Source organism: Leptidea sinapis, chromosome 17 (assembly GCF_905404315.1).
Source record: "Leptidea sinapis chromosome 17, ilLepSina1.1, whole genome shotgun sequence".
NCBI classification, from domain to species: Eukaryota; Metazoa; Arthropoda; class Insecta; order Lepidoptera; family Pieridae; genus Leptidea; species Leptidea sinapis.
This window is the reverse complement of record NC_066281.1, coordinates 5,700,537-5,713,137: the sequence shown is the minus strand read 5'-3', so window position 1 is coordinate 5,713,137 and position 12,601 is coordinate 5,700,537. Positions and strand designations below refer to the sequence as shown.

Below are 12,601 nucleotides of genomic sequence, written 5' to 3'. Positions count from 1 at the left end.
CTGTTGAATGTGATATGTATTGTTTCAGAGACTCGATGCGATCGAACCTGAAGATAGCGTACATGAACGCGTCACACCGCAGCTCTACATTGCCTGCCAACGCCTCGCTACCAAGACAGTAGCGACACAAGTACGTCACTACCGTCAATTTATATTACAACTGTAACAGTATCGAATTTTATGGCAAACTCACTCTAAATTTATCATGAACAAATTCAAACTAAGACTATGACGTAATTTAGGAAAGTTGAAATGAGGGTAGACGGAAAACTTAAATTATATTTTATATATCTTGTTCGTTGACGTACAATAAACAACTAGACTCGTCATCATTTTGTTTAAGCAATTCAAATATAATTATTTAGCAAAATGATTAAAAATGTCAAATTGCTACACAATTTTGTTAATTTAAAGGGGCACTAACGTGCAATACGACACTTCATCCTTTTAAAGCTGTTATTTGAACACTTTGTCATTGCGTGGCGTTGTATTCAAAGCGCGGTCGAAACACAACTGAACGAAAACTCTGCGTAATAGAGGCGTAGTTTTTCTTCAGACAATTTTAGAGTGTGATTGTGACTCTTGTTGTTTATTGTATTCATTCGGCTTTTGTTGAAACTGACTATGCGTATTTATTAATAAAATGAAAGTTTTTTTTTTCAAGATTTATTCAAAATACAAATCGTCAGAATATTTGAGTCAACTCTTGCCATACTCGTGTTCAAGTTATGATGTCTAAAGTATGGTAAGAGGGCTTCTGTTAGACTGTCGCTGACTAATACGAAACCTGGTGCATTATAATAACCCCACATCAATAGAATAGTTATATATATATACAATCTGCTGCGTAGGAATATATATAGTTTATTTTCTAATATAATTTTGTACATAAACAGTCCCTAGTCTTGTTTTTATCAACATAACGATATGTCCAAATTGTTTTCCAAATTATACGTCAGCTGTTATATAAAATATGTTTGTTCTCGTACTTATATCATTAGTTACGTTTTTATTGTCGAAATTTAGCTCATAAGTGTAGATCTGAACGTTTTATAAACTAGCGAATTGTTTATACAGGATGTACTCGTTAAGTGTTGCCAGGCGATCATTACGTAACTATTACAGATATCAAAAAACTCTAAACTGATATCAAAAGTACGTTACCTTATCAGTAAAATGACATTAATAACTTTTTAAAAATTAAACGAGAATTATCCAATATTTTGATATTAAACACTTTCATACATTTAGTATGACACTAGTAGAATCATTTTAGTTTCCTTATTTTAAAATGTTATTTTAGCTTAGTACTTATATTAAGACTCCGTTTATTAGCCTAACAAAGTAATTAATATATTGAAGAAATATTTATTAAGTAGTACAAAATTTTGTATTTAATGCATATGTTCGAAGTGACGTTGATTTCATTGAAGGAGTGCTTAATATTAAAATATTGCATACTTCTCGTTTGATTTTTAAAAAGTTATTGATGTCATTTTAAAGATTAGCTAACGTTCTTTCGATATCAATTAAAAGTTTTTTGATATCTGTAATAGTTACGGAATTATCGCCTGGACACACTTACCGATAACACCCTGTATAATGATTCGTGATCGATAATAAAGCGTTGTGTTTTGTAATCAATTTATTATGATCGTTGATGTTACGTTTCTTCGTTTGTGCTTTTGTAGTTGATTAAATATTTATTATTGAGAGTTCACTGGACAGACAGACACAGGTCGCAGCTGTAATGAACGAAACATTAAGGTTGTAGTGTCACTTTTTCTCTGTAAATTATCGTAGACATAAAAGACAATAAATAAACTGAAGTTACTATGAAACATGATGTTATATAAAGAAATGTTTGTATATCTTTAGCATGTTGATTTTTTTTAACTTCTGTGATGGCAAATACACCACCGAATGAGTGTAGTTTTGCTTGTTTACAATTCAGTCACTTTTTGGGTTTACGTAGAGGTTTTTTTTTGTCGTGGATTCACTTTATTCTGATTGTGAATTATAATTGGTGTTGATATTATTATTATAATTCATGCGGTTATTTTATGGATTTCTAACAGATTCGGTTTTTGTTATTATTGGTGCGGAATGTCGCTTTTAAATTTGTAGAAGCTTGGGTTTATAATGTGACATAATATGACAATATTTTAATGGAGACTTATTTATATTATTACTACAAGACGTGACTTTGATAATTATTTAACCGCTTTCAGTATGCGATCCAAACATTAGTTAGAGTCTAGCATCAGTCAAGCATCCTGAATCTTCATTTAAATGTGTTCTTTATTTCGAATAAAGAAAATGCTAGTCTACAATATAACTAGCCTATAGACGTCCGGACAGCCCGATAATGCGAAAACTTATTAATTTGCTAATGTGAGCGTTAGTTTGCGTTAGATAGTCTAGTATATTATATATCTATGTGTCATCTTAGATAGATGCTCGAAAGAATTATCTCATCAAACTCTAAAAGCTAGTGAAATTACTGGGCAAATAAGACTTAACATTTTATGTTTCAGGGTGATGAGCGCAGTTGTAGTGCCGCTCAGAATTTTTGAGGTCTTTCTAGAATTCTGAGCGGCACTGCATTGTAATGGGTAGGGCGTATTACCTACAACAGTTATTTAAACGCCAAAAGCAGGGAAATGTCAAACGTGTCTCGCCGATTCAGGATAATTAATATATTGGACGAATGGCATTAATTATAATTTGAACAATTAGATTGCAATTTTAAATGTTGCAGTTAATGTTTAGTCGCTTATGAGGGCTGGTGTGATCGCTAATTATGTTGCAAAAGAAAATTATAAATATGCAGTGCAGTTACAGATGTATTACTGGAACAGTTAATTTAATAGTAGTATATGTGACTGTACATAATGAAGGGCATTTGACACGAGTGTTTTAATGCTAATTATATACAGTTACATAAACTACTTTATCTACCCATATATCACAGCCTCCTTGATGCATTAATGAGCCGCTTATTACGACCATAACCTACCTGGCGGTATCTAATGAAAAACATTCTGGCAGCTATCATACTTTTTTAATTCGGAGAACAACTAGATTCGACCCCAATTATCATATCGTCCGATATCATACTTACGTGCCAATTACATTTGTCAAATTCGTTAGCATATTGACATTTCATTTTCATTTCATCTCGACTGATATTAGAATAGAGTTCAAATCAAATTTCAGATTTTGTTTTTCAGAGATGTTCGAAATTTCTATGAAATAATAATATTGAAATCGACAATAATAACATTTTTACAGGTAAGTAATTAGTTCTAACAAGACAGTCAATATTATGGTGGTTATAATATGCGGTTCCTGAACGCATTATGGACAGTTTATGATATTTGAGTATGTAAAATTATTTACGCTAAGCAAAACTCATTATTTGCTTAAATATGTTACAAATTTTATTCGTTTGAGCAAGGATTTAAGTCCAGACACTGATTTGATAATTGAATCGTCTACACTTTGAAATGAATAAATTTTTAATTGTTTCTTGAATACATAACTAACGAATACTTGTGCCATAAAATACATTGCTCAAATGTGTATCGATCGATCGTTGCTGAAAGTCCCAATGTCTTCCTAAACAAATTAACGTAAACATGAGTTAATCATTTGCAATTTTTAATAATAATAATATTATGCTTTCGTTTCTGGTAATTGTAAGTTGGGATGAAAAAATTGTACATTTTACAAATTTTGTTTGTAGGAAAGTTTATGAACGTTGCGGGACTCGAACCCGCGCCTTTCGGATCCCGTCCGACTGTAAAGTAGATCCTGTAGATGTAGTAGCTGTAGCCACAACCCGAGAGTTGAACAAGATATACCAAAATTTACGAACCATGCGTTACTCGAACGGTTGGCTCAGTTGGTAAGAGCGTTCCCCGAGAGGTGCAGGTTTGAGTCCCGCATTGTTCATAAATTTTGTTACAAATTAAATTTGTATAATTATTTCCGGAAGTGAGGATTACTTATTATTATTTATCACTTTAAAAAATAACAAATAATTTTAAATAAATTAAATATTACATTCGTTTCTGGTTAATGTAAGTTGGGAAGAAGAAATTGAAAAACTATTATGTAGAAGGTGTGTGTAATGTTTATATTGTCTGTGAGTTAACCTTTCACGTTTTAAAGAGAGCTTGTCAAGAAGGTGCCAAACATAATTGGCTCTCGGGGATATTTTTACAATGTCACCGTGTGGAATGTACAAATTTATATAAATACATATATACATATACAAAGTATACCGATAGGCTTGCCCGTGGTTGTGTGAAGTAACACCAATCGAAAGAGTGATCTTAAATTGTAAGTTATATCGTGTCATCATTTTTGTTTTATGCGCAGTGTAATAGTTTTAGTAGTGATAATTGAAGTACAAATCAATTGTTAAAGTACACTCTGGATTTGATTATATTTTGTGACACGCAATATTTCTTCTTTTTTCTCTGTAGTAAGGACATTTGTCTGTGGTTTTCAAGATGGCTGCCATTAGAGTTTTAAATGTTATAACGTCGCGTGATTAACAAACTTGTATTGTAAAGGAATTATATATGACAAACTGATATGGAATTGATTAGTATTTGAGACATATAATTAAGTGGCGTCGTCTTGAACACAACAGATTCGATTCATGCAAAGTCTTGTATCGATTACGCACGGCGTATAGCTTATTTGCTGAGTCATTTTAGTTATCATACCATAGATCTATCGCTGTGAACTATGTGCGGAGAAGAAGACCTACTACTCGGGCGAAGTTACAACACAATGCAAAGATTTGCCCCTAAAACGATAATGTTTGAATTGGCCCGCGCGTCATTATCATGTACTGCCCGGTTACATTATCTTCGGACCTGACGTCGATGACGTCACATCGTCGCTTTGTTACGGTGTGCAAAACAAGCACCACTAGGATAATATTACCAATAATTAATAAATTATGTACGATTTATTTTTCAGTATTATTGTTTTGATGTAAAGGCGGTGTATTGTCATGCTGATTATCATTATTATTATTATAATTCAAAGTACAAAGATTATTTATATTTCTGACAGAACTATTATAGCGACATAGAACAACAGAAACTACAGAAACAACAAAAGTCAAAACGTTACAATGAAAACATCAAAAATAAAGCAGTGATAGCATGAAAATATAACGACATTTACGTAACGGTAGTGAAACTGCAAGCCGTACTGACGCAACAGGACGAACATTAAGGGAAAGGGGAACGGGAGGGGGCATTACGTTCCAGCGAGGTCCAGAGATAATGTGGCCATGCAGTCATAAGTCGCGGGTAATCGATACAAGTTTTAAAAGTACGTGAGTCAGCCTCAGCATAGCCTAATGTACTGACATAACGTCAGCTGTGATAATAATAGTAGAATGGACATCGGTGGTGCTACACGACGCAGGCCTCCATTGTTAATAGTTGTCGTTTAAATACATTTTATGTTGCTCTTCATATTGTTAACATTCCTGCAGTACGTTATAACTGCAACTCGTTTGTTGACGCAGGTTGATTCTCTCGCTTCAGTTGGCCGTTTCTACGTTAGGCCCGGCGACAACTAGCCCCGATTTCACCAATGACAGTTTAAACTGAGTTTAATAAAACTCAGTTTTACAAAAACGCGTTCAAATGCTAGTATCGGTTGAACACAAAGCGATTTCATCAATAAATCTTAAGCGTGCTGACATAAACTGAGTTTACATGACATAAAGAATGTATCAAATACCTGTCAAAGCTGTCATCGACAAGTATGAACAAAATCAAGATCGTTACATGACAATGTTTCTATTACGATAACGAAAGTGACAGCTCTTGAACGTGATCAAATATGATAAAAGCCCAAAATTCGGCGGTCAGCATTTTAACGCGTTTAGGCTGCGTTCAGTTTGTGTTGGTGAAATAATAATTGAATCTGTAAACTCGTTTACAGGCGTAAGCTTAGTTCAAGTGTTTTAATCGCGTTCTAATTCATGGTGAAATCGGGCTTAGTCGTTTATTCGCTAACATGTTTCATTTAGTTGTACTTAAAGAGTGTAAATTCTATCATCATCGTAGTATACGCTTATTTTTGAGATGCATTTTAAAATGAATGTAAGTGCAGCTGCTTTATCGCTTATATCATTCCATTATATTTTTGTTACGCAGTTTTCCATATTGTTGCCAAAGAAATTTTGGAAAATATTTTGCCGTTGCCGAAATCAATATTGATTAGTCGCTGTTATTAATGAGTAAATTCAAATATGGCGACATTTGCGGAGTATTTTTAAATATCAAAGAATATGGTGGTGGTTTACAGAAATACTTCCATTCCGTCGCCGTTTATATATCAATACTGAACAGTTAAATGCTATTATTATGTAATTATTATTATTTATTGATGACTACTATCGTATTTTTTATTTATCGTCTTAAAATTACAAGTTCCTAACCAGCTAATTTCTTATGACGATCTCTCGGGGTCAAACTGGGACGCAGTTTTAATGTTGGGAATAACAGTCGCTAGATGTTATTGTTATATGTAATTTAATAATAATTATTATTATATTTGAAAGCGACTAAAGGACAACTGTGATTGTGAACAGCGTTTTGTTTGAAACTGATACGATTGTTAACCGGCGCTGTGGGAATTTAATTTATGTTTGTTGGTTACTGGCTGGATTTTTTGATAGAATAGTTATAATAGCTCAATTAGTCAACAAAGTTGAAGAATCTATTATTTTTTTGATATCCTCGCTAGTTGTCAATCTCCCGAGATGGTTTTGAACAGAATGTTGGTCACGTGTCACACCTGCATGTAACGCAATAACACTAACACCATGTGCCTTAGCTAACGGCCCACGTTCATATCATGTTATGTATTATTGATAGTTATATTGTACATATTATATTCTGACATAAAACCAATATTTTATAGATGTTTTTTAAGAAATTTGTATATTGTAAAGATAATTTTTAATTATGATATATTATGATTAATGCCTAGCTAATAAGTGCTACATTTGTGAAAATTAAATAACATTTTAAAATTATGCTCTTTTATTTTAATAATCACAATACAATTTATTCACTATTTCATATAACAGACAGCGATTATCACTTAATTATATATTAATACATCATTGCTGATTTATATTTTATAATATACATTGACCAAACTTGTGTAAGAATATTAATTATAGGTGTATAGATGTTTCTACTTAGTTGAATTTTTACCTTCTTTTTAAAGAAAGGAGTGAAACAATATTGAATATAATTAGAGCGCCAAGCTGTGCCATCAAAAGATTTAAGTTTTTTTTTTGATAAATAAACATTGTTACTGACATAGAAAAAATAATACTGGATACATTTATTGCGTTAAATCAATATAAATTACTAAGCTAAGCTATGCTAAGTGTGATTAAAACATTTCGACATTTTTCCTTCAAATATTAAAATAAAAAATATATCAAAACTTTGAGAGTTAAAAGAGGCCGACAATTTTCTTTAAATCTTTTTGTTTCCAACTCGGCAACGTCTTGAACTCATCGTAAGACATGTTGAAGGTCGACACGAAGTCGTCGTACGTCAAGTAGAGCTGAAACGAACATAAAAATATTTCAACACTCAATATATTTATTATTCTACAATATTATTATTGTCTGTCATGTTTTAGAAGTAAAACTACTTAAAGCGCGACTACGAGGTAACTGAACGACAATGCAACGGAACCGGAAGTCCGTTACGGCAAGATGGCCGGTTTTTTTCTTCGTCCATTCATCCAGGCAAAGGGTTCGAGCATATACAGCCATATTCATTACTATTCAATAACAATGTCATATTGATATGTGGTAATTAATAATCTAACCATCAATTACTTACTTTCAATTATCTTATTTGATGAATGAAATTTTAAAACTTGCAAGTGGTATTAATAAATTTTAATTAGAATATAAAATGAAAATAATAATCAGTTATGATCTGGCGGAATCCCAGGAACATTTTACTCTTTCATCAATAAAAGAGAAAATCAAGAACCTGATAATGACTTGATCTGTTAAAAGTGTAAGTGTTTATTATCTAATGTAAAATAAATAAAATCTAACTTGTTATAATAATAAATTATAAAGATTTTTTTTTATTCTAGGCAGAGAATGGAATGCCAACTTTGCCCGTAAGATGAGATAATATCGTATAGTTCCGAGAAAAAAAATAGCAAAATATCAAACAATGCTCCTCCTAGCTCTTCAGCAATACGGGAGTGCTTAGTTGATAACATGGCTTTAATTAATGTAATTTTTCTCCTTTATGGAATCTTATTACCTTACCCAACCTGTAGGGAGGTGATCACTGCCCTTGTTACAGATTGGAGTTTTTGGTGGCGGTAAATATTTTATCTACTACCATATTCTTTTGAGTAACATTGCCCCATGCATATTCTTAGATTTTTTATGGAAAAGGAGGACAAGGGAGCGTACCTGGTGTTGAGTGATCACCGCCGCGCAATTTTTTTTCTTGCAACACCAGAGGAATCACAGGAGCGTTGCCGGCCTTTAAGGAACGTGTACGCGACTTTTTTTTGAAGGTACCCATGTCGTATCGTCCCGGAAACACCGCACAAGGGAGCTCATTCCACAGCTTTGTAGTACATGGAAGAAAGCTCCTTGAAAACCGCACTATAGAGAAATGCCACATATCCAGATAGTGGGGATGATATCCTAATTTGTGGCGTGCCGTGCAAAGGTGGAATTCGGCGGCAGGAATCAGGTCAAGCAGCTCTTCGTGATAAATTCGGTAGAAGACACACAATTAAGCAACGTAACGTACAATAAATAATAAAATCGCGTTAAAAACTCTTAGACATTTTGCAGTCCATAGACGGTAATGTTTGGACCAAAAGTTGTCAGCTCACCTCTTTGGCCAGAGGATCGACGTCATGCGGCAAGTGTTCCTTGGGACCTCGCAGTACTGACAGAGAATATTTGTCGTGTAGATCGAACTGGTTCTCAGAAGTGCCATTCTGCAGAGTGCTACCGACCCGAATGATCGCCTTTCCCTCCAGTGCACTAATTATAGCGCTGAATGTTTTGTGCCCCTGAACAATAACAATATTTTCTGCAATCACGCTAGAGTAATTCAAATTCAAAAATAAAGCGGCCCTACGAACAAGCTTGTTATAAAGTTATACCTGGTAATAAACCAAGAATATGCAAAATGTTTACAAATAGATATTTTGCTTGTGATTAGTTTATTCGAACGTAAACGTTGTCATGTTAGATCTCCAATAGCAACTGGTGTTTTGCTCGAAAGGCACACGTATAGTATCGTGTTACCACTCGAAGATCTACGTTCTAGAAGAGAAACCAGTATCATAGTGATGCTAGTAGCAAGCTGAGGCATCAGTTGATGGTCAGCGACCGAACTGAGAGGTTGCATGAAGTTGGTCTTCATGTTTGAACACCGTCATCCATTCGCGCTGCGACCCAGAAACATTCGACATGAGGTATCCAGCAACAACACTGATTAGTCCTGCTTTGGTATATGAGGCAGCGTGTCAGGTCCTGCAAAGCATTCTTACACAAACAATGAATTCAAGCTCTAAAGGTTGATACGTCCAATATAGGTACGATAATTTATATTTATACAGTATATTCTAAATTATTTTTTATGAAATATTCATATTTAAAACACTTTTTATCTTTGATCATGATACATATTATATTGCATGAAGCACCTTACAAACTAATTTGCTATGTTAGTATTAGGTACAACAATAATTGTAAAATACAAATTGCTTTGAGGGTGGTTGTTGAGTTTGTTGTATGTTCTTCTCACAAGCTCAACTTTTTTCGAACATATGGTAGATTCAGTAATTTAATGACGATTCAAATGCGTTTAGTTTAAAACTATTTGAATAAAGTTTATTTAACCTTGAGTTGACTTTATTCAAAAATAAAAGGACGTTGTATAATCTGGTATCGTTCCGCACATTATGTGCGGTAGGTACAAAGGGGGGCATGAATATCAACTTATAGGTACACGATGATACAGTGCAGCTGGTGTCTACCGCCTTCCAAAACCAAGATATTTGCTATTTGTATTATTAGGCGAAAAAAGCTATGGAGAGAAAGAGTAAGTAAAAGAAAACTTTTGACATTCATCAGTGTCATTTGCTTGACCTACATAAATTGATTTTGATTTGATTTGCCTTTTTATACCGTAATTCGAAGCGAAGGTTAAAGAGCGAAATTTTGCAAAATTTGACAGGAATATTTCTTTTCTTTTTCTTAGTTACGTAGGGTAACGACAAGAAGTTGGCACCCTAACTTTAAGTATGGATTAACATTTCCAATACATGATTAACATAATGTAATACCGATTACTAACAGGTTACATTACATTAATCATGTTTTGTTATTTAAATATGATTTGCCAGCTATAGCTGGAATAATGTTTTTTCTAGTAAATCTCTCTTACTTTCCACATGGTGCTTTTCCAATGAGGGAAGAGCCCAGTGAAGTTTGGTGGTTCCCGACCTTGACTGACAACGAATATTGGGGTTTCTTGGTTTCTAACTGCAGGATCTGAAATTAATGACATGTAGTAATTAATAATAATCATTAATTACATCTAGTTCTTGTATGTTTACCAGTGGGAGGCTCCTTTGCAGAGGATGCCGGCTAGATTATGGGTACCACAACGGCGCCTTTGTCTGCCGTGAAGCAGCAATATTTAAGAATGTGTTTCGGTCTGAAGGGCGCCGTAGCTAGTGAGATTACTGGCCGAGTGAGACTTAACATTTTATGTCTCAAGGTGACGAGCGCAATTGTAGTGACGCTAAGAGTTTTTGGATTTTTTAAGAATCCTGAGCAATTACCACCAGTTGAACGTCCTGCTCGTCTCGTCCCTTATTGTCATAAAAAAATGTAATCAAATTAAAAAAAATAGCTATTACGTAGAGGAACCACTTACAGTTACGGTAAAATATATTTTGGAAGACAAGGAAGGTAATGTACCATCGACAAAATTATTTCGTCACCCCCTTGTATCGGCAATTGTTTTAAAATCATAAAAACAAGTTTATATATTTTGCACAATGACGTTCTAAACGTCAATGCCATCAAAAGCTCCTGCCTCCCTTTCAGAATGTCGGGACATCATCTTCTTTCTGGAATCTTTGTTGCTTCTCACGAATTTTAGGCGACAGAGGGGCATAGGGGTTGGTTAGTTCCAGGAATATGTGTTCTTGGAGTGCTTCGGTTTTTTTTTTATTAAAACTTAAGACTAAGATGCGCCACAGAAACCTGTGTAGGTTTATGCGTGGTGCAAATGCATCACTTCGCTCACGACTACTGTACTTAAGAAGTATTTATATCAATATTTTAGTTTTATGCATAAGAAGGTATACTGTTAAATAAAAAAAGATGAAATAAAAAAATAAAAAAAATACTTAGGTATTTTTTTTAAACATAAATATTAAGAACAGTTAACACCAGCCATTACATTAGGCAGTTAATGTTACAGTAGGCAGGTGTGATTGCGGGCGGATCCACTCGTTGCAAAGCAATAGTATAGAATAATAAAATTACCTTGTGCGCAGTAGGAGAGCGCGATGTTGAGAGCGTCGTCCTTGTGTCTGGTGCACGCGTGCGCTCCGAGCCACAGGAACAGGCCTGCCGCGTGCGCGTCTACCATAGCGCACATCTCCGGGCACAGCTCGTACTGGCTGAACGATGTTATCTCCTCAACTGGAAACGTAGACAAAACACGTAGATAAACAACTACAAGTGCTAACAAACGCGTGCCCTCGACCGTAAGGGTTTGAACACAAAACTGCGATGCGAATTCGCAACGCAGAAAATTACGACACGAATTGCTGCGATGCGATTTCGTGCGGCAAGGCGTCTCCCAGGGTGACCATTCCTTCGACGACCGTTAACCGTACTAAACGTATTTTGAATTGAAAACTAGGTCGTGACATGGATCGTAAAAAGAAGTGTGCACTTTTATTATTGCTTATTAGATACAGGACAAAGAAACGATGAAGATTTTGGGTTCATCCATTTATTACTATTATGAATCCCGATGGAAACTATTTTCTTCAAAAATATAAAGCTTTGAAAACCGACGAAAAAAAATTTTTCGAAATCGCATCGCATCGCCGTCGCATCGCAGTTTTGTGTACAAGCCCTAAGGACAGATGTATATCTATTCTCGAACAACAAAGTGGCCCTACATATTTTACGTCACAAAAGTTTTACGGGTTTTCAAAGCCAAGTTCTTTCTTACATTTGTGAAACCGCTTCCCTCTCTGCTGTGACGTCAAGTTTTAATTTTTATAAGTAATAAAATTAACCTAGCTGTTAAAAACATTTTCTTTAGATCGGACTGCTAGCTGCACTGACCTGTATAAATACCACTGGATAGGCTGTTCCATATTATTATATAGTTTCTTGTGCCTATTTGAAACACCACTCGCGAGCGTCCAGAGAACTAATTTGAACGTATAATACAAATGGCTGCGAAGGAACGTACAATACTCTGAAATATTCGCTTTAAATTTTGAATTATTTCGT

At 34.4% G+C, this 12,601-nt stretch overlaps 2 protein-coding genes across 3 annotated transcripts in view; one reads left to right on the top strand and one right to left on the bottom strand.

Moving 5' to 3' along the window:
- The window catches only part of LOC126969200 (rho-associated protein kinase 2), a 53,232-nt gene extending 46,156 nt beyond the window's left edge, over positions 1-7,076 (top strand). Inside the window, exon 13 of the mRNA XM_050814518.1 lies at positions 29-7,076. Coding sequence (XP_050670475.1) covers positions 29-122 — 94 coding nt within the window. The 3' untranslated portion in view covers positions 123-7,076. The remainder of the gene's footprint in view (positions 1-28) is intronic.
- The window catches only part of LOC126969208 (villin-like protein quail), a 45,106-nt gene continuing 39,572 nt past the window's right edge, over positions 7,068-12,601 (bottom strand). For both annotated transcript variants that reach the window (XM_050814535.1, XM_050814534.1), the window contains exons 13-16: positions 11,615-11,773; positions 10,503-10,609; positions 8,938-9,120; positions 7,068-7,623 (exon numbers count right to left, since the gene is read on the bottom strand). In XM_050814535.1, the coding sequence (XP_050670492.1) occupies positions 7,510-7,623; positions 8,938-9,120; positions 10,503-10,609; positions 11,615-11,773 (563 nt within the window). In that variant the 3' untranslated portion in view covers positions 7,068-7,509. The remainder of the gene's footprint in view (positions 7,624-8,937; positions 9,121-10,502; positions 10,610-11,614; positions 11,774-12,601) is intronic.